General features: G+C 46.6%; 1 protein-coding gene across 31 annotated transcripts in view; it reads left to right on the top strand.

The window, feature by feature from the left end:
- Dock9 (dedicator of cytokinesis 9) overlaps window positions 1-26,187 on the top strand; it is a 250,834-nt gene that overhangs the window by 138,557 nt on the left and 86,090 nt on the right. For all 31 annotated transcript variants that reach the window (XM_041670162.1, XM_041670154.1, XM_041670102.1 and 28 more), the window contains exons 5-13: window positions 1,452-1,521; window positions 3,194-3,289; window positions 3,972-4,106; window positions 8,995-9,169; window positions 13,592-13,659; window positions 21,019-21,093; window positions 22,651-22,791; window positions 23,879-24,079; window positions 24,454-24,576. In XM_041670162.1, the coding sequence (XP_041526096.1) occupies window positions 1,452-1,521; window positions 3,194-3,289; window positions 3,972-4,106; window positions 8,995-9,169; window positions 13,592-13,659; window positions 21,019-21,093; window positions 22,651-22,791; window positions 23,879-24,079; window positions 24,454-24,576 (1,084 nt within the window). The remainder of the gene's footprint in view (window positions 1-1,451; window positions 1,522-3,193; window positions 3,290-3,971; window positions 4,107-8,994; window positions 9,170-13,591; window positions 13,660-21,018; window positions 21,094-22,650; window positions 22,792-23,878; window positions 24,080-24,453; window positions 24,577-26,187) is intronic.

Below are 26,187 nucleotides of genomic sequence, written 5' to 3'. Positions count from 1 at the left end.
GTGTATCCCTTCCTAGGTTGACAGACACCTAGGTTGGTTCCAGCTTAATTCTTGAGAATAGTGCGCGCGCTCTCTCTCTCTCTCTCTCTCTCTCTCTCTCTCTCTCTCTTTCTCTCTCTCTGTGTGTGTGTGTGTGTTTCTTCAAAAGAATATTTTGGAAAGAACCACGTGAAGGCTATGGTAAATAAATGTGTTAAGAAAGCAAATCTTATACAGTGTTTCCCCAGGTCAGTCCCTTACCTGCTTTGAAGCTTTAACTGTGAGCACACTGAAAGCAATTGTATTGGGATAAGTTTGTGGAAAGGGAAGCAGGGCCGGTGTGTGTGTGTGTGTGTGTGTGTGTGTGTGTGTGTGTGTGTGTACCCAGAGGACTGTTGGAAGACAGCACATTCCACACACAGTCGGCAAAGGGAAGTGCAGCCGGTGCTGGATCGGAGCAAATGAAGACAGGTTGTTTTCAGGGTCATTGTCGCCCCTGGAAACTTGCATTGAACCCAAATTAGTACGTTCTTGAGTTTGTTCCCTTAGTGAGATTTCGAGCCCTTTGTACTTTTCTCTCTGGACCTCGCTGTTTGTTTTCCTACGTGTGTGGCTCAGCCACTCCTTAGAGTGTTCAGCCAAGTTCCTGATCACCTTTTTAAACATCAGAGGAAACACTCCCTGCCGACTTTATTTTCTCTGCATGGATAGGCTTCTGAGCTCTCTGGCTGCCCAGCACTCACTTGGTGATTTGAAATAATTCCCACTTGATCTAATAAATCCACCTTCCTGGATTGTCTTCTCAAACTGTCTTCATGTAGGAAGATAACTGACTTCGTGGAGTGTATGTTTACTATGGGGTGGAGTTTAACGGTGGCGAGATTTTACCGTTGAGCATCAGTAAGAATGTCCCACCAAATGGAACATTGTAATAGGATTACAGACTCTGGGTTTTGTCTGGGTTAGCTTTGCCCTCTCTGAGTTTCCCCTGTCAGACTGACAACAGCTACCACCAGCTTACATGACAGGGCATATGTAACGTACCCGGCACACCTAGCGTACAGCTGTTCTGTAACTGTAGCTACTGCTGCTGTAGCTGTCGGTACTGTCCGCCATTAATGCCTTCATCACCTTCCACTATTAATCACTTAAAATTCTGTGACCTCGATAATATATTTCTCTCATATTTTAATATTAAGAATTGTCCCACCTAGTCTTTTAATTAGTACCCAGTCCACTTCCTTACATTTAATAGGCCTCCTTGCTCTAGCAAGCCGTGCCTTCATTTCTACGGTGCTGTGTGGACCTTTGATTGGGTTCCTCGGTTCATTGAAAAGCAATGACATGGCCTGTGTTATTCTTTGCCAGGGGCCACTGTTGGGCTGGTTATGGACTGGTTCCTCTGATGGGTGGAGATGTAGACTCTATTGATGATGCAGTTACAAAGCAACTTTGCTTTCTTGTTTTTAAAGCAAAGTGGCCAAGTTGGATAAACTTCCGGTTCATGTCTATGAAGTTGACGAAGAGGCTGACAAAGACGAGGTAGGCTCTTGCCCTCTGTCTCTCTTCCCACTCAAGACTCCCATGGCGCAGGCGTTGAGAGAAGAGCCAACCTTTCAGCCCAAACAGGAACGGGGATGTTTAAATGAAGCAAAGGAAATTTTTAAAATCTATTTTTAGGTTGGCTTCAGGTCCCGGCTTTATCTGGACTGCTCAGCATCTCATGTTCTCTGACTTGTGTTTTGTTCTGAGATCACTTGCAAGGGCTTGGATCAGATTGGGCTGCATTGCTAAGAGATACCGAGATGCCCTAGACCTTGAATTTCGGCTGTTTTTCGACAGTGGAAGTGAAATGGCTGTTTCTCCAGTGGCTGCTTTAGCGCGGTCTGACTTTAGTAAGCTCCCTAGCTCTTGGAGAAAGACGGTGCTCAGGGAAGTGTATGAAGAGGGAGGAAGGGAATCTCATAAAGTTAGCGCAGACCCCTCCGTATATTCCTCTTCCTCTCTGTTGGTGCCCCGTCGCGGGTTTAGACCCCTTTCCTCAGCTGTATACTAAGTACAGCATTAGCCAACTTTAGAAGGTAATCTTCTAAACATCTTCTAACTATTCTGGAGCAATAGTGTTTCAGAAATAATTCTGAGAAAAGTTAATGTGGCCCACAGTGAACACTTTTAATCTAACCACCACTCACCAGGCAGAGGCAGGTGGATTTCTGAGAGTTAAGGCCAGCCTGGTCTACATAACGAGTTCTAGGCCAGCCAGGGCTACACAGTCTCCATTTTAAAGGTGCTGATTATATGGCCAGGAGGACCAAGCGAAGGCGTGCATGTCGAGGTGCCCAATAGCTTAGGAAACCCTTGACAGGGAAACAATTTCTCAGGTCCAATCACAACAATGCCGAAACCGCAAACGCTGATATCAGGGTGGCTCAACAAAGCTGAGCCAGGCCTCCCCACGCTTCTCGGTTTGGTTAAGGGAAGACTTGGCAGTGTCACCTCTGTCTGTTTACGGTCTCTCTCAGGCGTCTCCAGTCTTTGTCCCCGCGGACTGAGGCTGTCAGCTGTGTAGTCCACACGCGGTGCGGTCAAGTTACAGGAAAGAAAATCTGAAAAAGCTTTAAGTAACTTAACAGTTTTATGTTGGGCCATGTTTATAGCTGTCCATGACTGTATGTGCCGGCAGTGGCTGGGGCATGCCCTGGCTCTGTGCCCACCGCCTCACATCCAGATCTCACAGGGAAGGTCTTCCCTTGAAGTCGTATTTTTATTCCAGCATCTGCCTCTCTTTCCCTCACCCTGTTTTTTTTTTTTTTCCATCTCCTTCCTGCATGGCCTCCTGTTTCCTTTTCTTTATTCACCTTTCCCTGAACCAAGCCTCTGGGAAGCATTTCAGGAATTTTCTTTTGTCCTCTGACCGTGGAGGAGTGTCGCTCAAAAACTTTTTTCATGAAACTGGGTGAGGCAGAAAAACTGAGTGGTGTGTGGTTCCTGTGGCTCGTTAAACTCCCAAAAGTAAAAATTTGGCCAGGACTAACCCGACCCTTGAGGGAACAGGATATCTAGAATTCACCGGTAAACAGCTTCTAGAGGGACATAGAGGCACTGGTGGTAACTGGACCACTTGGCACAGACGGAATGGTTTTCCCGTTGATGAAACTCCCAGAAAATAATCTACACAGGGCAGTAGATTGACGTGGTTTCCCTTCCCTCCTAGGATGCTGCCTCCCTCGGGTCTCAGAAGGGCGGGATCACCAAGCATGGCTGGCTGTACAAAGGCAACATGAACAGCGCGATCAGCGTGACCATGAGGGTAAGAGGGCGTATCACCCCGCTTTCCCTCACGTGACACGTTCCCAGCACCCCAATCAGGCAGCTCCAGGGACCTCCAACATCTCTGGCCTCCACAGGTACCAGCACTTACAAGGGCATACACAGACATAGACACATAGTTAAGAAAACTAAAATAAAATATAGAGTAAAAGTAGTTTAAGAAGTTATGCAGAAGAGACCAGGGTGAATCAGGGAGAAACGCAACAGCAAGAGGACGCTCAGGTGAACACAGAGGTAGAAAATAAACCAGGCAAGTACTGACTGCCAGAATCCTGAGGCTCAAAAGTCCTTCCGTGGCATGACGGGAGGACATTCCTTGTGGTGTGAGTGAGGGGCTCTGGGGATGTGAGAACACGTCTGTCTCACAGTTGGACCTCCTCTCCCTACTTTAGGGTAGAGTTATGTCAAACCTCAAGCTCTGTGGATGAGAAACAGTGAACTGTGGATGATGATGAAGCCTTCTTAAAACGCACAGGCAGGAAGAGCGTGAGCCGTGGTGGGGGATCTTCCTCCAGCCGATGCAGGGGCCAGTAGCATTGACTAACATCCCACTGGGGTTACAGAGTTCTGGCTCGTGTTTTCCAGAGTCCTGGTGGCTTCTCAGTTCCCGCTGTCCATCCAGAAAGAGGAGCTGTCTGAGTTTGGTTTTGTTTTGTTTCCAGTCATTTAAGCGGCGGTTTTTCCACCTGATTCAACTTGGTGATGGATCCTACAATCTAAATTTTTATAAAGATGAAAAGATCTCCAAGGAACCCAAAGGATCCATATTCCTAGATTCCTGCATGGGTGTGATTCAGGTGAGTATGAAAAGCATTCTCTCAAGGTTTCTGGTCTGCAGCGATACTACACATGAATGTGCAGATACAGGGAAACGCTTTCGAACATGGCTGTAATTAGGCTGGAAACATAACACCTAACCTGAAAACACAGCCTGTTTTTCATCACTGTAAAGATGGCAGGATACTGTGGTAGACACTAGTCCTCTAGTGTGCGAGGCTTTGTGTTTAAAACGTGGGTGTGATAACGGGAGAATGAGGGATCTTAGATTCATGGCCAGCCTGGGCTGCATCGTAAAACCCACATACGGGAATTGTTCACTTTCCAACGTGGAGGCTTGTTCCGTCTCACAACTCACAGTGTGTAAGACACAAACACCCTGATTCGTTGGACTCTGCCCGGGTACCCGCGGAATGAAGCATGAATGCGTTCCTTCCGCAGGCCTCAGACAGAGGGGCTCTGTGACCAGGAACACTCTTCCAGTCAAGGAGACAGTGGATGGATTCAGCATCACCAGAGAAGCCTCCCTCTGAGTGGCATTAGCCTGGAGCTTGATTCTATTAGGAGGCTGTGTCGTGGGGCTAACCTGGAGAAGTCGGGGACATAGCTGACATCGCCCTCGGATTTGATAGGTCTTTTTGTTTTGATATTTACACTCTTACCTGAAATCAAATTGCTTCTTTGTCCTCTAGTAAATCCTCATGAGTAGAGAAGGGCTGAAGGGTACTGTTCAAGTGCTTCACCCCCACACCTCTTGCACTGGGGTGCTCCTGGCTCCCCTGAATCGTAGTCCCCCCTTACTTCCCACTCTTTATTCCTGGCTCCTGTGCGGGAAGGTAGAATTTTAGAGCCGCCCCCTTCTGTTCCATTCCAGACTGTGACTCTCCACCCCGCAGAGCCGCTGTCCTGCAGATCCTTTCTCTTCCCCTTCCCCACTGTGGAGACTTCTCTGCTCCTTTATGAGATGGGGTCTCTTGTAGTCTAGGCTGGCCTCAAAACAAGTGACGGGTGACTGGACCTTCTGACCTTCCTTCTCCAGTCCGTTTAGCTCCTATTTGTTGTGATTTTTAAAATTTTTATTTTGGAGGAGACACCCTGTAGTTGCTAGAGTCTTGTGACTGCCTAAGAAGCTTTATATAAAGTGGTAACTTTTTTTAGTTACTTTATCCGCAAAAACTTATATTTGAGTTGTATTTGACTCATTTTTTAGAAATCCAAGAAGTCCTTTGACCTCGGAACACCAAAGCCTTTGCAGTGTCTTCTCAACACCATTGTGTTTGGGGGCACCTGCTGTATTCTTCCTCCCTGTTTATATGATCATCTCTTTATAATTAAAAAAAAATATTGATTGTTGTGAGGGGTTCAGGTGGCGGTGAATTCCATAGCGTGCGTGTGGACGTCAGAGAACAACATGGGATCCGTTCTCTCCTTCCACCTGTGGGTCAAGTTTAGGTTGACAGACTTGTGAGGCAAGTGTCGTGACTTGCTGAGCCGTCTCACGGACCCCCATCTCGTCCTTCATTTCCTGAAATTTAGGTTGCTCTGTCTTGAGTTTTATTTATGTGCTGGAAAACTTCTTTTGTTAAGGTAGACATGCAGATAGAAACTAGACAACATACATGGGATTTGAAGAGTCCTACAATGTTTGCCTACCTGATGTCTCTCACCTGGTCCTCATTCCAGAGACTTTCCTTTAAGTTCTGTCTGCCTGACTTCATGAGGTTTGGTCGGTAGCTTTACCTTGAATCTCTGTCCTGCCAGATGCTGAAGTCAGTGGGTTCATTTATTTTTCTTCTGTTGGGGATCACAGCCACACAGTCTCTACCCTTATTTGAGAATAGCGTTTTCTTCTATTTTGTCCAGCACTCTGGTAATTATGGCTTTGTCCTTGTCAGAAGCAAAAGTTAGCATCCAGATCAGAAATGGGCAGGACCCAGAGAGTGAGTGGCAGGAGACACTGGAAGGGCAGCAGGAGAGGGTGCTGGGGTGAACTGGCTGCGGGTAAAGTGCAGGAGTCACCTGCTAAAGCTGATGGTGTAGCCCATCTGCTGGTGAGCATCGCTGGCTTTTGACAACAGAGAGAACAGAGAAATTTAGTTAGCTCTTGGCATAAGCCACAGGGCAGGACCCAGACCACAGGTGGTGGGCATGTGTCTGAGCCTTAGAGCAAGACTGTAGCATGATTTCACAGTCCCTGAGAAAGTATCTTCAACAGCTAATCAGCTGACGGATCCCTCTGCCAGCAGCCAATCCTGGTGGATCCTCAGCAGCCCTCAGGTGTGAATAACAAGTATATTAAAAAGCATACTGAGTAGCTGTGGGTAAGAAGTAACGGAGTGATTTGTTAATGACAGTTTATTGGCTTTTTTTGTAAGATCTCCAAGCTCAAGTTTCATTCACGTGGAGCTGAAAAGCCTTGAAGTTCCTTTTTTAGCTGAATTTTCTGGTATAGTTGAAAGCAGAGCTAGGTGTATTTTTTTCTACCTCATTCTGCAGTAAGAAGTAATTATTTTTGTTTAACAAGAGTGTCTTGTTACAAGTGTGCAACACAGTGTAATAACACAGTTGCTGGATCACCCTCATCAAGCCGCTGTCCTCGGGAGCATCTCAGACTCTGAGGTCCAGTGCCCGTTGTCTTCCTTCGAATTATTTTTGCATTTGTAGTTCATAACATCTCTCCTTTGCTGAACCACATATAAGTCTTCAAAAGAGTTATTTCCTTTGTTAAGCCCATCTGTGGTAGCATACACTTGAAGTCAGAACACTTGGGAGGTGGAGGGGAGAAGTCCCCGAGTTTGAAGCCTTTCTTGGCTACCTAGGGGTTTGTGGGCAGCCTGGCTTACGTGAGACCCTGTCCTCAAATGAGATCAAAAAGGAAATAAAAAGTTGTAATTTAAATGGTTTTGGGAAAAGAAAAAGAAAAACAATTCTTTGGGATGCTTACTTTTTAGCTTTTATTTTTGGTCATGTATTTTGATTGTTCATGGTACTATGTCCTTCAGGAGATCTTCCTACCCGTGTACTTCTCTACCCTCTCACGACCCCTCCCATACCTTTCTATTGGCCCCACCCCTCTTGGATGTTATTTAAAATAGTAGCTGATGAACGCTGTGAATGGAAAGAAATGCCTGAGGGGGAGTTTCCAGGTCAACCTGAAAGACAGAGCTTGAGCCTTAAACCCTGATAGTGTTTTAAAGCCACGGGAGTTGGTTAGACTTGTGCTGCAGGTGAAGAAAATGGGTCTCAGAAAGGATAACCTAGAATCAAAGTGTTGTGCTTTTTCTTGATTTTTAACCCTCTGTATGTTTGAGGAGTAGGTGGTTCCCCAAATGCACAGAGAAAACTCCTTCAGTCCCATGTTTCACTCCTTGATTTTTTACCTTTGCGTGTGAGACCCGAGGTGGCAATCACTAAGCCCGTGGCAGATGATCTGTGCACTGTGGTTCACACGGCCTTGCCCAGAGACGCACTTAGCATATCAGGCTCCTAAAAGCTGCCCTGCACAAACGATAGGCCTTAGGTCTCCGTGTGCCTGGACCATACACCGTGAAGCATCCTTGAACTGCAGGTGGCTGGCTGAGATTTTAGTGGGTGTTGGGACACTCTGCTCCCTCAGCACTCAACAGGAGGTTGGACTCCTCCCCCTTCAGCTTGTGTGGACTGTGTTCTTTTCTTCAGAGATGAATTTCTGTCTAGAGTGGTTGGCCTGGAGTGTTTGCCTCTAGGATATATTTGTCAGTGTCTGGAGATGGTTTGGCTCACAACTGTCCCACTAACGTGTGGTAGGTGGAGGCCAGGATGCTGCCAAACCTAGAACAGTACGTAGACCAGCCCCTTGTGGGAAGAATGATGGGCCTGAATGCAGTACTGAGATGGACCAACCTTTGGTATACATTCATCTTCCATTCCCATAATGGGCATGTGAACAGGAGACAAAGGATCCACATACTTTTACGACTAATAAATGATGGGAAAAGTTCCGGGGAAGTAAGCTGAATAGATTGGTAGATAGCAGTTAGCTTTGAGAAAGGCAGTGGTGGCACACACTTGATCTTTTTAAAGAAACCAAATATGTAACTATTGAATATAGAATATTTACATGTGAAATTTCATAGATTCGGCATTTTTCAAATGCTCACTGTGTGCCAGACTTTGAAGGTTGTGGGGGTAACATTAAATAAAGAGAACAGATAGCTCCTGTCCTTGAGGGATTTCTGTGCCATTGCAGGGAGCAAGAAATACATAAATTAAATAGCAAGAAAGGAAATGAGGCCTGAAAGATGGCTCAGTGGTTAAGAGCACAAGTTTGGTTCTCAGCACCCGTGTCACATGGCTCATGGGTATCTGTAACTCCAGCTACAGGAGATCTGATGCCTCGGCCTCCATGGGCACCTGCACACGCATGCACATACATACCTGCACATACATACATGGAAATATAGTTAAAAATAATAAAAGTAAATCTTAAAAAAAAAAAAAAGAAACCAGCAAATGCTCTTGATCACTGAGCCACCTCTCCAGCCCCAGCATCTACTGCTTTTGCAGAGGACCCAGGTTCCAGTCCCATCATATATATGGTGGCTCACAACCATCTGTAACCGTCCAGTTCAGGGGACCCAGGGCTCTCCTCTGACCTCCTCCAGAACAAGCCACATGCATAGTGTACATACATACCACAGACAAGGCACTCACATACATAATTAAAAAGTAAATCTTTTTTAAAAGATAGGTAATTAATCAAAAGGGAAGGTAAAAATGGCGGAGGTGGACTATGGTGCCGGCTCATGAGAAGGGAGTTTGCAGTTTTAGAGTAGTATCCGAGATCTGATCCAATGGCACCATTAACAACTAGGGCCGATTACCCTGAGCTGTTTCCCAGTGTGTCTCTTTCGCCTGTTCCCATCACAGAACAACAGAGTCAGGCGCTTTGCGTTCGAGCTCAAGATGCAGGACAAAAGCAGCTATCTTCTAGCAGCAGATAGTGAGGCGGAGATGGAGGAGTGGGTCACCGTTCTCAACAAGATCCTCCAGCTCAACTTTGAAGCTGCAATGCAAGAAAAGCGGAATGGGGACTCTCATGAAGGTAGGAAGGTCCCTGTGAGGTGGGGACAGTGAGAGCCTTTCCCAAACAGTCTGTCAGCAAAGGCTTTTGTCAGGCTGCATTTTACTGCCCTGGAGCCAGGCATGGTGTTGCAGATAATTCCAGCATGTGGAGAGCAGAGACAAGAGGCACAGGTTTTGAGGTGGCCCAGCCAATTGTCATGGGAATTGCAGGCCAACTGTATAGTGAGCCCCTGTCTCAAGAAACCCAAAACAAATGAAAAGAATTAGTACTTTGACAATGTTTGTGTGGCAAGTATGTAACATGAACAGCCATGGTGTGGACAGGCAGGCCTGGATATGAGTCTCAAGAATATCACTTTTTAGCTCTGTGACCTTGGACAAACCACTTATGTTTTCTGAGTCTCGGTTTTTACCTGAAAATGGAAATTAGAGCCAGGGATGCAGCTCAGTAGATATATTCCTGTGTGAAGCCTTAGGCTCCCAGTACTGCATAAACTTGTATGGTAGTAGACGCCTGTAATCCTAATATTTAGGAGGTCAAGGCAGGAGGTTTAGAAGTTCAAGGTCACCCTTGGCTACATAGTAAGTTTAAGTCTAGCCTGGGCTACATGACAGCCTGTCTTTAAGAAAAAAATAAAAGTTGTGTGGGTGTGGGGAGGGATGATTGAAAAGAAAATTACCAATGGAATGAGTAAGCTTCAAAGTGTACGTTTTTGTTTGGGGGTTTATTTGTTTGTTTGATTTTCGAGACAGGATTTCTTTGTGTATCCCTGACCATCCTGGGATTAGCTGTGTAGACTAGGCTGGTCTCACACTCACAGAAATCCACCTGCCTCTGCCTGCTGAGTGGTAGAATGAAAGGGGTGTGCTACCATCGCCTGACTTCAGCTGTGCTTTTGATGTATGTTCATTCTAATTGTACAAGCTCATAAGTGAACAACTCTGGTTATACTCCAAATTACCTGAGGGTTTGAAAAAAGTCAAACTCCTATTTTCTTGGTCCTACCAAAGCCTCTGGATGGGTGGTTGTGCAGGATGTTGCACACAGCTAACTTGTTCTAGTGTGTATGTGTGGCTGTGAAGGGTGTTGCACACAGCTAACATAAGTTCTAGTGTGTATGTGTGGCTGTGAAGGGTGTTGCACACAGCTAACATAAGTTCTAGTGTGTATGTGTGGCTGTGAAGGGTGTTGCACACAGCTAACATAAGTTCTAGTGTGGATGTGTGGCTGTGAAGGGTGTTGCACACAGCTAACTTGTTCTAGTGTGGATGTGTGGCTGTGAAGGGTGTTGCACACAGCTAACTTGTTCTAGTGTGGATGTGTGGCTGTGAAGGGTGTTGCACACAGCTAACTTGTTCTAGTGTGTATGTGTGGCTGTGAAGGGTGTTGCACACAGCTAACATAAGTTCTAGTGTGTATGTGTGGCTGTGAAGGGTGTTGCACACAGCTAACATAAGTTCTAGTGTGGATGTGTGGCTGTGAAGGGTGTTGCACACAGCTAACTTGTTCTAGTGTGGATGTGTGGCTGTGAAGGGTGTTGCACACAGCTAACTTGTTCTAGTGTGGATGTGTGGCTGTGAAGGGTGTTGCACACAGCTAACTTGTTCTAGTGTGTATGTGTGGCTGTGAAGGGTGTTGCACACAGCTAACATAAGTTCTAGTGTGTATGTGTGGCTGTGAAGGGTGTTGCACACAGCTAACTTGTTCTAGTGTGGATGTGTGGCTGTGAAGGGTGTTGCACACAGCTAACTTGTTCTAGTGTGGATGTGTGGCTGTGAAGGGTGTTGCACACAGCTAACTTGTTCTAGTGTGGATGTGTGGCTGTGAAGGGTGTTGCACACAGCTAACTTGTTCTAGTGTGGATGTGTGGCTGTGAAGGGTGTTACACACAGCTAACTTGTTCTAGTGTGTATGTGTGGCTGTGAAGGGTGTTGCACACAGCTAACATAAGTTCTAGTGTGTATGTGTGGCTGTGAAGGGTGTTGCACACAGCTAACATAAGTTCTAGTGTGTATGTGTGGCTGTGAAGGGTGTTGCACACAGCTAACATACGTTCTAGTGTGTATGTGTGGCTGTGAAGGGTGTTGCACACAGCTAACTTGTTCTAGTGTGGATGTGTGGCTGTGAAGGGTGTTGCACACAGCTAACTTGTTCTAGTGTGTATGTGTGGCTATGAAGGGTGTTGCACACAGCTAACTTGTTCTAGTGTGTATGTGTGGCTGTGAAGGGTGTTGCACACAGCTAACTTGTTCTAGTGTGTATGTGTGGCTGTGAAGGGTGTTGCACACAGCTAACATAAGTTCTAGTGTGTATGTGTGGCTGTGAAGGGTGTTGCACACAGCTAACATAAGTTCTAGTGTGTATGTGTGGCTGTGAAGGGTGTTGCACACAGCTAACTTGTTCTAGTGTGGATGTGTGGCTGTGAAGGGTGTTGCACACAGCTAACATAAGTTCTAGTGTGTATGTGTGGCTGTGAAGGGTGTTGCACACAGCTAACTTGTTCTAGTGTGGATGTGTGGCTATGAAGGGTGTTGCACACAGCTAACATAAGTTCTAGTGTGTATGTGTGGCTGTGAAGGGTGTTGCACACAGCTAACATAAGTTCTAGTGTGTATGTGTGGCTGTGAAGGGTGTTGCACACAGCTAACATAAGTTCTAGTGTGTATGTGTGGCTGTGAAGGGTGTTGCACACAGCTAACATAAGTTCTAGTGTGGATGTGTGGCTGTGAAGGGTGTTGCACACAGCTCACTTGTTCTAGTGTGTATGTGTGGCTGTGAAGGGTGTTGCACACAGCTAACATAAGTTCTAGTGTGTATGTGTGGCTGTGAAGGGTGTTGCACACAGCTAACTTGTTCTAGTGTGTATGTGTGGCTGTGAAGGGTGTTGCACACAGCTAACATAAGTTCTAGTGTGTATGTGTGGCTGTGAAGGGTGTTGCACACAGCTAACTTGTTCTAGTGTGTATGTGTGGCTGTGAAGGGTGTTGCACACAGCTAACATAAGTTCTAGTGTGTATGTGTGGCTGTGAAGGGTGTTGCACACAGCTAACTTGTTCTAGTGTGTATGTGTGGCTGTGAAGGGTGTTGCACACAGCTAACATAAGTTCTAGTGTGTATGTGTGGCTGTGAAGGGTGTTGCACACAGCTAACGTAAGTTCTAGTGTGGATGTGTGGCTGTGAAGGGTGTTGCACACAGCTAACTTGTTCTAGTGTGGATGTGTGGCTGTGAAGGGTGTTGCACACAGCTAACATAAGTTCTAGTGTGTATGTGTGGCTGTGAAGGGTGTTGCACACAGCTAACATAAGTTCTAGTGTGGATGTGTGGCTGTGAAGGGTGTTGCACACAGCTCACTTGTTCTAGTGTGTATGTGTGGCTGTGTGTGAAGGGTGTTGCACACAGCTAACTTGTTCTAGTGTGTATGTGTGGCTGTGAAGGGTGTTGCACACAGCTAACTTGTTCTAGTGTGTATGTGTGGCTGTGTGTGAAGGGTGTTGCACACAGCTAACTTGTTCTAGTGTGTATGTGTGGCTGTGTGTGAAGGGTGTTGCACACAGCTAACTTGTTCTAGTGTGTATGTGTGGCTGTGAAGGGTGTTGCACACAGCTAACATAAGTTCTAGTGTGTATGTGTGGCTGTGAAGGGTGTTGCACACAGCTAACATAAGTTCTAGTGTGTATGTGTGGCTGTGAAGGGTGTTGCACACAGCTAACATAAGTTCTAGTGTGTATGTGTGGCTGTGAAGGGTGTTGCACACAGCTAACTTGTTCTAGTGTGGATGTGTGGCTGTGAAGGGTGTTGCACACAGCTAACATACGTTCTAGTGTGGATGTTTGACTGTGAAGGGTGTTGCACACAGCTAACATAAGTTCTAGTGTGTATGTGTGGCTGTGAAGGGTGTTGCACACAGCTAACATAAGTTCTAGTGTGTATGTGTGGCTGTGAAGGGTGTTGCACACAGCTAACTTGTTCTAGTGTGGATGTGTGGCTGTGAAGGGTGTTGCACACAGCTAACTTGTTCTAGTGTGTATGTGTGGCTGTGAAGGGTGTTGCACACAGCTAACTTGTTCTAGTGTGTATGTGTGGCTGTGTGTGAAGGGTGTTGCACACAGCTAACTTGTTCTAGTGTGTATGCGTGGCTGTGAATGGTGTTGCACACAGCTAACATAAGTTCTAGTGTGTATGTGTGGCTGTGAAGGGTGTTGCACACAGCTAACATAGTTCTAATAAGGTGGGGAGTTGAGGATGGGGACCTTAACTGTGCAAGGTCTCAGGTGTCACCATTTTCCCTGCTGGGCTTGTCCATCAGGGTCCTTCTAAAGCCCTGAGCTGTTTTGAATGTTCTTTCAGACTTAAGAACCACCGCATTCCAGTTCCTTTGCTTATATTGAATAAGACAGTTACAACTACACATGACTCAATTGATCTCTTTTGATGTTTAGATGATGAACAAAGCAAACTAGAAGGTTCCGGTTCCGGTTTGGATAGCTACCTGCCTGAACTTGCTAAGGTAAGGTCATCCTAATATTCCCACTCTACACCGAATGCTAAATGCTTCTCGTTTCATGACTCTCCTAAAATAAGAACACTGATGGTGTGATTGTCACCGTCTGCTTCCTGACATGAATATGAGGGGGTGGCATATTTTGCACTAATGACACTTCCAGTCTATCTTCCAGAAAATGCCCTACAAAGTACGTTGCTGTTTTTTTTAAACGGCATCATTGCATTTAATATGTCAGCGCAAATATGAAAGAAATAACAAAAACACATGCCTGTGTGTACCTAGTATTCTCTCTTACTTGGGCTTCTCTTACTTAAATTACGTTCATTGCTGTCTTAGTTAATGTTTCTATTCTGTGAAAAACACTACAGCCAGAATCAGTTTAGGGAGGAAAGGGTTTATTTCAGCTCTCAGCTCTCAGGTACTGTGAGGAGTCAGGGCAGGAACTCAGCGCAGTGAACTAGAGGTGGGATCTGAAGCAGAGGCCATGGAGGGGTGCTACGCACTGCTAGTCTCATGACTTGCCCAGCCTGCTTTCTTATAGCACCCAGGACCACCAGCCTAGGGTAGCACTGTCCACAGTGAGCTGGGTTCTCCCATATCCATCAAGAAAATGCACCACAGTCTAGCCCACTGTCCAGTCTAGTGGGGGCATTGTCTCCACGAAGCTCCTTCTCAGATGAGCTAGTTTGTGTCCAGGAGCCAGAACACTTGGGTATGCTGTCTCACTCAAATTAATGCTCGTAATTCCCAACGATGATTGTGGAAATTTTGTCACTTCATCTAAACGGGAACTGCTGAAGGTACAGACCATGTTCCTGGGTCACCCAAAACAAACAAAATACAAGTAAGCAACAACAAAGCCAGGTTCTTCGTGTATTTGGTAATTTTGAGAAACCCCAGAATTACTGAAAAGCACAAGAAAAAACAAAGTGGCCATGTCAGCGCTGCCCAGAGCCCCGTGCTGCCCTGTTACCTTATTAGCATATATATTATATATGCTATATATAATAAGTATTGTATATTATATATAATAAGTATTATATTATATATACAACCCCGGTATATAATAAGTATTATATATAATATATATAACCCCAGTGACAGTCGGCAGTCCTTTCAGCATGGCCTTTGCTCCCATTCTCTCCTGCTCCACAGCCCCAGCCATGAGCATCCACTGAGATGCATCTTACTTCCTTTTTGTTGTGTGTTTTTACACACTCACCATAAAGACACTGGGTGGTGATTTTTGTATGTTTGTGTGTTTATTTTGCACTGGTGTTTAATGATACCATATTTGGCCTTGTTTTGGGTACAGACATGGTCAGTCATTTTTATCGTACTGCATAGACCTTTTAACTGTCAGGCTATTTCCATTTTTCTTACTCTGAACAGTGCTGCCGTGACTATCCTTGTCCTGTACATGCGTCTTAAAAGGAGGGCGATGTCTTTGTCTTCACTGTCCCTTTATAGTCTTTGTGTTATTGCCTTTCTGTTGTGCTTTTTTTATGATGCAGTGAAATGCTGGCTGTACCCACCCACACGTTAAACACTATAATGGAAACATGGTGTGTCTACGTAGGCTTGCAAATAGACAGGCATCCAGCACTGACCTTTCTTTCTAGATGACATGGTGGTTCTTCCTGGCTCGGACTGCAGAGTTCTGTTTTTCTTCAGGACTTAGCTATTTTCACACCTGCCCATTAAAACTAACTTTAGAACTTCCATTGTAAGCTGTGCCTGGCCTGGAGGAGTTTTGGCTTCTGTGTTTATTTTCATGCTAGTCCAGTGTGTGTGTGTGTGTTGTGTGTTGCTGAAACTCAGGGCCGTGCATATGGTCGACCAGTAGTCTAGCACTGAACTACACCCCTCGACCAGTCTTGCTAGGCAGTCTGGGCATTAGTTGACTCTGTTCATGCATCCTGCGTTGTTCCTGGATGCTCAGAGGTTCTCCCGGCAGCACGCTCAAACTTATTTGGTTCTTACTGGAACAGCACATCCATGCAGTCTAGAGATCGGAAAGACACTTTAGGCTTACCCAGTGGGCAGAATGGTTACCTAAGATGAAGCTCCGGTTCCGGTGATTTGAGCCCAGGGTTGGTGATTTCACGTCTGTATCTCTAAGCCAGATGTCCTGACACCCTGCTGCTGGGGAGGCTGGGACAGGAAGAATTGCCAAGTTCAAGGTCAGCTTGGGTCATAGCAAGAGCCTATCTTAAGCAAAGCAAAATAGGATAAAACCAACAAGAAATCCAGTTTTTCCCCCTATGAAGTTGAATAAGAATTTTAGTCTTTTCTTCTGCTACCTGGCCAACTTAATTTTTCAAAGGGAAAAAAACGTACTGTCTTTCTCCCAGGGTGCTACTGTGAGGACTATTGGAAGTGTGGCTTGTCAGTCACCTGTGAATTCTAGTGGCCTTCTCAGTCATGTGGCGTTTGAGGGGCCAGGCTCTAAGTGGAGAGGCATCCCTGTGCCTGACTCCTCTGTCATCAGCCTGGCTGTTAGCCCTGCTAGTGAACCTGGGATATGGCTCATTTGTACTCATTAAGGGAACTTGGGGACTAACCAGCAAATGGACATCCTGTTTTTAGGACGAATGAATTCCATGGTTACAGAGTCAGATAAATTGTGTATGGAGTGGAGTGGGAGAGATGCAGGGAGAGAAAGGGAGTGTACTCAGGATGAAGAGGTCGGGAAAGCAGACGAGGGAGGCACAGCCACAGGGAAGGGTGGAGAGGATGCCTGGATCACTGGAGAGGCAGCTGGAGGTGTGACTTAGTGGCCAGACCTCTCCTGATGGCTTGTCTTGGCCTCACTCTTCCTGTTAGCTCTGGCTTTTGTTTTCCATTGTGACTGAGACCCAGCCAAACAGGATATGTCTGACAGGAAGTTATTTCAGTGCAAAATAACTGATATTTCACTCTGGAATATTATGGACTTGGATTTTCAGGGTTGTTTGTATGTTCCTGGAGCGTTTGCTTGTGCTTGGAGTACTGGATATCTCTACTGTTTTCACTTCAGGGACATACTATATTTACCTGAAAACTTAATCTTTTTCTCCTATTGTCTAGCTCTGAAACCAAACTTTTGATTGTAAATAAAGCAAAATTCATAGCATCAGTCTTACAAATATTTCTATTTAAAAAGCCTGTACAAACCAGTGAATTTGTTTCTTCTGGGAACTCAGGGCATTCCTTCCTCTGCTTGCCTTGATGTTAGGTGGCCCTGGAGGATGTCTGTGCATTACCTTTTTGTGTAAAGGTGATATGAAGAAAAACCTCACACTCTCTCTTAATGTATTTTCCTTCTCTGTGGTGTGTGTGCATGCGTGTATGTCTGTGCATGCTATGTGTGCACACGTATGCATGTGTATGTGTGGTGTGCTTGTGATGTGTGCACACGCGTGTGTTTGTGATGTGTGTGCACACGTGTGTGGTGTGTTTTTGTGAGATGTGTGTGCACACGTGTGTGTATGTGTGTGGTGTGTTTTTGTGTGATGTGTGTGCACGTGTGTGTATGTGTGGTGTGTTTTGTGTGCACACGTGTGTGTATGTGTGTGGTGTGTTTTTGTGTGATGTGTGTGCACACATGTGTGTGTATGTATCCAAACAGTAGCTCACACTTCATCGCCTTGTGTTCTGAAGAGAGGCAGTTTCGTATGATTCCAGAATTGCTTCTTTATGATTTTATTCTATGATGAATTTTTCTTTCCAGGTAAATCTTCTATAGTGGAGTATAAGATGAAGTGTGGCATTTGTAGGTCTATAGCCTCCCTGAGACTGAGTCAGGGGCAGGGGGCCATTCTCAGTAGGACTTGTGGGAACCCATGTGGTTTCCTGGCCACATTTTTATAAGAGTTTTAAAGCCAACTCTGGAACAAACACTTCCTTCCCAGACCCCAAACCAGAAAACCATGCCATTATCACGCTGTGGAATCGCCTGTGGTTTGGCAGTCATTCCATTGCTAAGCTTCCAATTCTAGAACGCTCTAGCCTGGCTTTGTGTCCGGAGGTGAAGTGTTAGTCCATTTGAGTTAGATGACATAAGGCATGAACATGTGTTGTGATAGCTCTCTAAAGGAAGAACTAAATCATCTGGAGGCTGGAGAGATGACTCGGTGGCTCAGAGCACCAGCTGCTCTTCGAGGGGACCTCGTTTGGATTCTTAGCACCTACATGGTGGCTCACAACCATCTGTATCTCCAGTTCCATGGGATTCTATACCTGTCTCCTGGCCTCCGTGGGTACCAGGCATGCCCCTGGTTCACAGATATGCATACAAGCAAACCACCCATACTCATAAATTATTTTTAAGCGTTATGTATTCCAGCCTCAGAGGATTTTGCTAAATCTGTTTTATCTCATTCTGTCTGAATGACTCAGCCGCCAACACCATGTTTTTCCTGTAACGTACTTTTGAAATGAAATAAAATTGGCCATAGATGATGTTTCACTTCAGATTGTGCACGCACAAGCTTGAGACACATCACTCTCCTTTCTGGAGAAACCCTTGAATGTTCCAAAGATGAAGGAAGCATGGGGAAGCCGTGTCATTTGTGGCTGAGTGAGATGGGAAGTGTCTTTGTGTCGGCTGAGCCCTTCTCTTCTTTGACTTGGGTGCAAACAGCAGTTTCTAAGGAGGGTCGCCCTGCTCCTGTCCGTATTCCTCACAGTCTTTTCTCCACCAAGTCTAAACTAGAAAACAGGTCTTGCCAGAGCGGAGCTGTTGGGAGGAAGCCTCCTACAGTCCCACCGCGCACTGACCGACCACAGGCTGTTTCCAGAGCGGGCCCGCTTCCTGCCTCCCTGAAACGTGCTCAATCACATAGTCTTGGGATAATTCTCTTAACAGCTGTATCTTTGTGTGCACTTAGCCTGTGAAAGTACATTTTCTCAGTGTCTTAATAAACACTGATTAAGATTTTACTTTTATGCTTCTTGTAAGTAAAACTTCCCGGTGTTGTGTAAACAAGCTAGACTTTTTTCTTCATGGTGACTTCATCTTCCTGACATCTCCAATCTCCATATATCCACTTAGGTATGTTCTGGTTTCCAGTGTGTGTGTGTGTGTGTGTGTGTGTGTGTGTGTGTGTCTATAGAAGGTACAGGGGTCAGCAACATGAAGTGAGATGAGGCTCTCAAACTCTCCATGGAGAGAGTCTGCCTGGATCCAACCCAGGAACATCTTCTCCATGGAAAGCAAAAGCAGGTGTAAAGACTGCCCCTGACCTCCAAGCGATCACTCTTAGATGCCACCCGACACACACTGCTGGGGGAAGAGCCTCTGGCGTCATCTCGTGCATTCTTTTTACTTAGAAATACAAGGCCAGGTAGGGAGGGGAGTCAGCTGCAGAGCTAGTTATGAATGTCAGGCCGCTGGTTACAGTCGCTGAGGGTTTGAGTCATAGCCAAGGACTTATGATTGAAAAATTAGTAAGATTCTTAATTTCTCATTGGGTTAGGTTAGACATGCCATATTAGATGTCCCTTAGCCATCAACACAGAAGACAGCCAACTTCTTCACCCTGGTTGTCCCTGCTCCATTGTCTGGGACAGAGGGGTGATTCCTGTCTTTGGGAGAAGTAGCAGATGAGAAGGGGGAATTATAATCAGAGCTCCATATTTATCTGGGAAAATGAGGAGTAAGTGTCTGTGACTGCCACAAAGAAGAGGTTAAAGGTGACTCAACCTCGTGAATGTCCAGAAGCCTCTTTCACACAAGCGCCCCCTCTAAGTCCTGCATCTCTGTCTCCGCCCTGCCACCAGGTGTCTGTGTCCTTTGTGGCTTCTCCTCTGCCTGTCACTCCTCCCACACTCCCAAGGAATCATGTCCACTTCCATCCCTGCCTTCATGCTGATGCTTTCCAAGTCTGCTACTCAAGTTCATGGCCATCGACTGAAAGGTTCCAGCTGAAAACCTCCCAGGCTTAACTGTGCCTACGCCACTCTAAACCTCCTCAGGGTTCCAGTGCCTATGCTGTCACCCACAATGTTCCAGCCTGTGCCACCTGGGTCACATGGCATGCCGCTGCCTCCTAGAGACCAGACAGGGTTGTGGAGTAGCCTGTACTTTCCCGCTGTTGTGAAGAGATACCATGATAGAGACAGGTTACAGAGGAAGAGTTTATCAGGAGCCTGGTTACACAGTTCCTGAGAGTTGCGGTGGGGAGCATGGCATCAGGTAGGCAGCTGGTACTGCAGCAGCTGCTGAGTGCTCCCGTCTTAGGTACTGGAGCAGCCACTGAGTGCTCCCGTCTTAGGTACTAGAGCAGCCGCTGAGTGCTCCCATCTTAGGTACTGGAGCAGCCGCTGAGTGCTCCCGTCTTAGGTACTGGAGCAGCCGCTGAGTGCTTCTGTCTTAGGTACTAGAGCAGCCGCTGAGTGCTCCCATCTTAGGTACTGGAGCAGCCGCTGAGTGCTCCCATCTTAGGTACTGGAGCAGCCGCTGAGTGCTCCCATCTTAGGTACTGGAGCAGCCGCTGAGTGCTCCCGTCTTAGATACTGGAGCAGCCGCTGAGTGCTCCCGTCTTAGGTACTGGAGCAGCCGCGGAGTGCTCCCGTCTTAGGTACTGGAGCAGCCGCTGAGTGCTCCCGTCTTAGGTACTGGAGCAGCCGCGGAGTGCTCCCATCTTAGGTACTGGAGCAGCCGCGGAGTGCTCCCGTCTTAGGTACTGGAGCAGCCGCGGAGTGCTCCCGTCTTAGGTACTGGAGCAGCCGCGGAGTGCTCCCGTCTTAGGTACTGGAGCAGCCGCTGAGTGCTTCTGTCTTAGGTACTGGAGCAGCCGCTGAGTGCTCCCGTCTTAGGTACTGGAGCAGCCGCTGAGTGCTTCTGTCTTAGGTACTGGAGCAGCCGCTGAGTGCTCCCATCTTAGGTACTGGAGCAGCCGCTGAATGCTTCTGTCTTAGGTACTGGAGCAGCCGCTGAGTGCTCCCGTCTTAGGTACTGGAGCAGCCGCTGAGTGCTTCTGTCTTAGGTACTGGAGCAGCCTCCGAGTGCTTCTGTCTTAGGTACTGGAGCAGCCTCTGAGTGCTTCTGTCTTAGGTACTGGAGCAGCCGCGAAGTGCTCCCATCTTAGTCCACATGCTCAAGGCAGAGAGAGGGAAAGCTAGCTTGGAATGGTATGGGCTTTTGAAATCTCAGAACCCACCCCAAATGAAGCAACTCCTCTAAAAGTCCTACCCCTCCCAAAAGGTCCCACCAACTGGGGATGAAACATTCGAATAGATGAGCTTTATGGGGACCTCATTTAAACTGTCATAGGCAGCTTTCAAACATATTCTGGTACCTCTGGGGGAGGCGGTGGGGACAAAGGATTTTGTTCACAAATAAATTTCTTTCTTTCTTTTTATTCTTTTTGTCCACAGAGCACCAGAGAAGCAGAAATAAAGCTGAAAAGCGAGAGCAGAGTGAAGCTTTTTTACCTGGACCCAGATGCCCAGGTAAGAGCTGTTTAACATTTAGAATATAAAATCCACAGATGTTTAATATTCAGTGTGCTGCCGAACATTGAGAGCAGTGTTTAGCCCACTTCCCAGAAGTCTCCAGCCTGAATCTGCAGGGTCACACTGATCATTTAAGGGACCCCTAAAAATAACCCCTAGAGCGTGGCACACACCGCTGTAGACACCCAGGAGGCAGTAACACTTCTCAACTAGCTTTTGACCCCGAGAGAAAGCTAAGTGCGTGCAGCCCACATCTGTGTCCCAGCAAAGTCCAAACATGGTGTGACAAAGACCTCCAGGGCCTGCGACATTGAGTGTAAGGTAGAGTTGCCCAGAAGGGACAAGGTCATGCTATATTTCGCCCCAACGCTTTCCCTCCTCATTTGTGGTTCTTCTAATAGACCTAGCTCTCCTTTTTAAATGACTCCCCATTTAACTTTAATAATAACCATCTTCTGAGTTTCTTCACGGACCTCCTAACTCTGTTTACTGTGGTAACATGCATACAGCGCAGACCTTATGGCTTGAGTCATTTGATAATATATAATTCAAACTTTAAAAAGTAAAAATTTTTTAAAAGTACAGTAACAACAAATATTCTCCATGCAACTGTTACACCATCTGTTTCCAATATTTGAAAGTTTCCGTCTTTAGAAACTGAAATTCTTTTAAATAATGGCTTCCCATCCCTGGTTGTCCATAAGACCCTAGTGACCTCTGTTCTGCTTTTAGTCTTTATGAATTAACTATTATATCAAACTCATCAATGTGAAACCATGCAGGATTTGTCTGTTATGTCTTCCTTTTATTGATTGCCTTGATTGATTGCTATTATTTGTGGGGGTAAAACATGGACTCTGAAACTTCAGCCACATGCAGGGGGGTCAGAGGACAACTTTAGGGGTTGGTTCTCTCCATCCTCCGTGGATTCCGGAATCACATTCAGGTGGCGGGCTTTGATGCCGCACACTTGACTTGCTGGGCCATTTCATTGATTCAGAATTTCCTTTTTTTTTTGTTGTTGTTGTTTTGTTTTTTGTTTTTTTTGAGACAGAGTTTCTCTGTAGCTTTGGAGCCTGTCCTGGAACTAGCTCTTGTAGACCAGGCTGGCCTTGAACTCACAGAGATCCGCCTGCCTCTGCCTCTGCCTCCGAAGTTCTGGGCTTACAAATGTGTGCCACCACGTCTAGCCCTGAGTTTCCTTTTTATTATTGAGTGTACATGTCTGTATGTACAGCCGTATGTGTGTGTATACATATATAATGTATTTTATGTGTCCTTACACATAAGCTAATGGGTGTTTAGGTTGTTTATAACCATGTATTATTCCCTGCATAATGATCCGTCAAGCAGGTGTGTCATCATGTATGTGACTGTCATGATAACATGCATGATGACATACATGTCTGTTCAGTGTGATGTGCCGTCGCAAAGTCGCAGCCCTATTGTGGATATAGCTTTCCCGTGTTTCAGGCAGATTTATGTGATAACACCCATGATGGCATTTTTGATGGGAGCTCTAAGTGTTTACATATCCATGTTTTCATTTTCAAGAAACTGGACTTCTCACCCATGGAGCCGGAAGTGAAGCCGTTTGCAGAGAAGTTTGGGAAAAGGATTCTCGTCAAGTGCAATGATCTGTCTTTCAATCTCCAGTGCTGTGTCGCTGAAAATGAAGAAGGACCCACTACAAATGTAATTTTCCTTCTGAAAAGTGCAGGTGTTTGACGAGGTCACCCACAAACACGCAGGTCCACCAGCACATTGTCTCTAGAGGGGAGATGTTAGAGTTGCCACAGAGTCCCCCTGGTCAAGAACGTAGACTCTGGTCTGGGTGGGTCGGTGACCTGGCCCAGGGACCAGCTGAGGAGGCAGTCGCCTTAAGCCATACTGAAGAGATAGGTGGAATAATTTGCCCTTTACTGAAACCGTACTTTTCCTTCCTAGAATTCCCCCTTTCCAGCACAGCCCCTCCATCAGCCAAGCACCCATGAGGTTCGGCTGAATCTCCCTACCTTGCCAAGTTTTAGAAACGTGTGACCCCCCCCCCCCCCCACACACACACCTTTTAAAATGCATTTCCTTCAGAACACGAGTGTTTTTCCTGATACTTTTGGCTTCCTCACCCCTTTCTCCAGCGCCCCCTCCACCATGTGTCTGACCTCCACACGGGCTTAAAAACACGTGGCATTTTTTCCCTCTTCTCTTCCCCATTCTTCTTCCCCTGGCAACTACTGAGATTCACAGCTTGATTGCCGTAGGCTTTTTCATTTAGATTCTAATAAAATTGTCCTCAAGTTTCAAAATAATTTTAAAAACAAATCAGTGCTTTCCGTTTTAAACATTTATTAATTTCAGGTGTCACGGGTTTCCCCTTACATTGTAGCTTGGGTGTGGAGACTTCACCCAGGGAGAGGCGTAGGGCTCACACTGGGATGTGGATGGGATGGGGGTGCGTTTGCGGACAACGGTAAGACAGCAGGCTTAAGATGCATATCCAGGATATGAATTTCATGTTAGATGCCCCAAGGAGATCAGCTGTCCTATCTGGAGAGGGTGCATGAAATAGTGACACCCATGAAGGGGGTAGTAACAGTGTTGTTTTTTTAAAATGCTTTATAGCCTAACTCTGTGGCAAGGAACAAAAGTGTCACAGTCATTCAAGGGGACAGCCGTAAACAGGGCTCGCCATTCTCCCTGCACAGCCGCGTATCTCCCCCTCCCCCCCCAAGCTGTCTGAACTGTCTTGAGGACGTGGTGTTGTATTAATGTCCTTGTCCAGGTCGAGCCTTTCTTTGTCACCCTGTCCCTGTTTGACATAAAATACAACCGGAAGATTTCCGCTGACTTCCACGTAGACCTGAACCATTTCTCAGTGCGACAGATGCTGGTCCCCACATCCCCGGCCCTGATGAACGGTGGTCAGAGCCCGCCGGCCTTCCAGGATGCACTTCAGGCCACAGCCATGCAGTATCCAAAGCAGGTGGGGACCGTGCACACCTCTCAGCCTTCTCTTGCAGGTGCTCTTTGATTAGTAAAACTGCTCAAATGAGACCTTGTCATGCATGGGGGGGGGGAGGGCAGTTTGGGTCATTGATTATAGGGCACTGTGTGTAATTACATAGTAAAAGCAGACTGAGAGAGAAGTGGTTCGGGGCTCTCATTCATTCCTTAAGCCTTTTCCTGTTGCCCTCCCCACCAAGCAGACTCTTTGAGCAGATGGTGGACTGAGAGGTACCTGGGATATTTGACCCAGGTCTCCTTCCTGATTGGACTGTCTCAGTGCCCTCTGCTGCTGTGGTGGTTAAGGGATTTCTTTCTTTCATCCTGAGTCCTGCTGACCCTTTGTCTCTCTAGGGAATATTTTCAGTCACGTGTCCTCATCCGGACATATTCCTTGTGGCCAGAATTGAGAAGGTCCTCCAGGGGAGCATCGCGCACTGTGCTGAGCCGTACATGAAGAGCTCCGACTCCGCGAAGGTAGGAATGGTTTCCATGCTTTGCGGTCATTAGAAAGTGACGGACAAAGGGATGAGTTCTATGCCGAGATCGAAACAATTATGAGGTCACAGGTAAGCCACATTTATCCATGGTCCAAAGCGCACAAACAGATGAGGCCCTTGCCACATGAGCCTGAGGGTTAGAGTTCTGCTCCCTGGTACCCATATGCCTGCCCTGTCTGTAGTCTCAGCATCTCCCAGGCAAACTGGGTAGCTAGAGTGGCCAGTACCAGCGGGCTTCAGGTTCAGATGAGAGCTAGCTCTTCACAACGTGGCTGCCATCTGGGAATATGCCTGACATCAACTCCAGTCCTCCACAGACATGTACACAGCTTTGACACGCACATGCAGACATGCACACGGACATGACACACGCCACACACGAAAAACACACTAAAACATAAAGAGCAGTTACTTTATGTACTGTGCCCAGGTGTTGGCACATGCCAAGTGTATGTTCTGCCACTATGCTAAACTCCTATTCCCGTGTGCCCAGTTTTTTTGTTTGTTTGTTTCTGCGAGACAGGGTGTGACTGGGAAGGACCACAGAGTTTTACAGTGACGAGGGCTCATGGATATTGTCACTACGTCCTCCATTTTTAATGTGGGGAAAGCAGAGCTCATGGAGTAACATGGTGATTTTCGTGACCCTTCAGATGGGCTTTTCTGCTGCTCTGGTCCTTTGTCGCCTGCCGAGTGCCTTCTCTCACTCGATGGTGCCCACAGATCACTGCAGGGCCTGTCAGGGTGCAGTCCTGCCCAGAGCGGTGCAGGCAGGCCCCAGGCTTCTCTAACTGCAGCTTGGTAGAAAACACTGGCTCTCGGGTATAAGCCCTTTTCCTAAGACTGCTTTGACTTTGATGTACTCAAGTAACATAAATGAGCTCAGGTTCCTTCCTGTACACACAAAGGACACTCAGGTCCCCTCTGGACTGTCCAGATCAGCCACACTTCGGTCGCAGAGCACTACCACAGCACCAAGACATGTGGGGCAGCTGATCGGTAATAGAACCACTCGACACGCATGCATGTCATTGGCCCAACACCGGCATGCTTGTTGTGTTCCATCGACCGAGAACAAGCCAGCGCTGATAATGGGACAGTGATAGTGTTTGTGAATAAAGCAAAGCGGTAACAATTGAAGGCGGTGTCTAATTTAAACCAGCACTAATTACGGCGTTTCCCAGATTGTGGGAATCTGTGCACGTTGGTGCGTGTTAGGTGCTGGGAAAGCTGGGAATGCTCATTAGTGTTTTCCTTTAAATTCTGGTAAGCAGATATTTGGGCATGGATACCAAATATTAGTCTCCTCAGTGGTTCACAATTAGCTTAGTCAAAAAGAAAGGAGGTCTGTGAGAGGAAAAGTTCTGGCCACAGAGTAGCCTGTTTGTTGCTTGCAAAGACTGGGTTTATTTCTATGCTTCCTGAAAACAATACTCCAGTTATGAGGATCACTGCCAGGGGTACATTACATAAAGAAGTCCGTACTGGGTTTGAATCCAGCCCTATCATTATAAGAAGCACCTTTCTGTGCATCTGCTGGTATGGTGAGATCTTCAGTGGTCATATTCTGGTCTCACTTTCCCCATGC

This window comes from Microtus oregoni, unplaced genomic scaffold (genome assembly GCF_018167655.1).
Source record: "Microtus oregoni isolate MIOR12 unplaced genomic scaffold, Mior012 000001F_ref0000356, whole genome shotgun sequence".
In the NCBI taxonomy this organism is placed as follows: domain Eukaryota; kingdom Metazoa; phylum Chordata; class Mammalia; order Rodentia; family Cricetidae; genus Microtus; species Microtus oregoni.
Note: the sequence above shows the minus strand (reverse complement) of the source record. Positions and strands in the feature narration are given on the sequence as shown.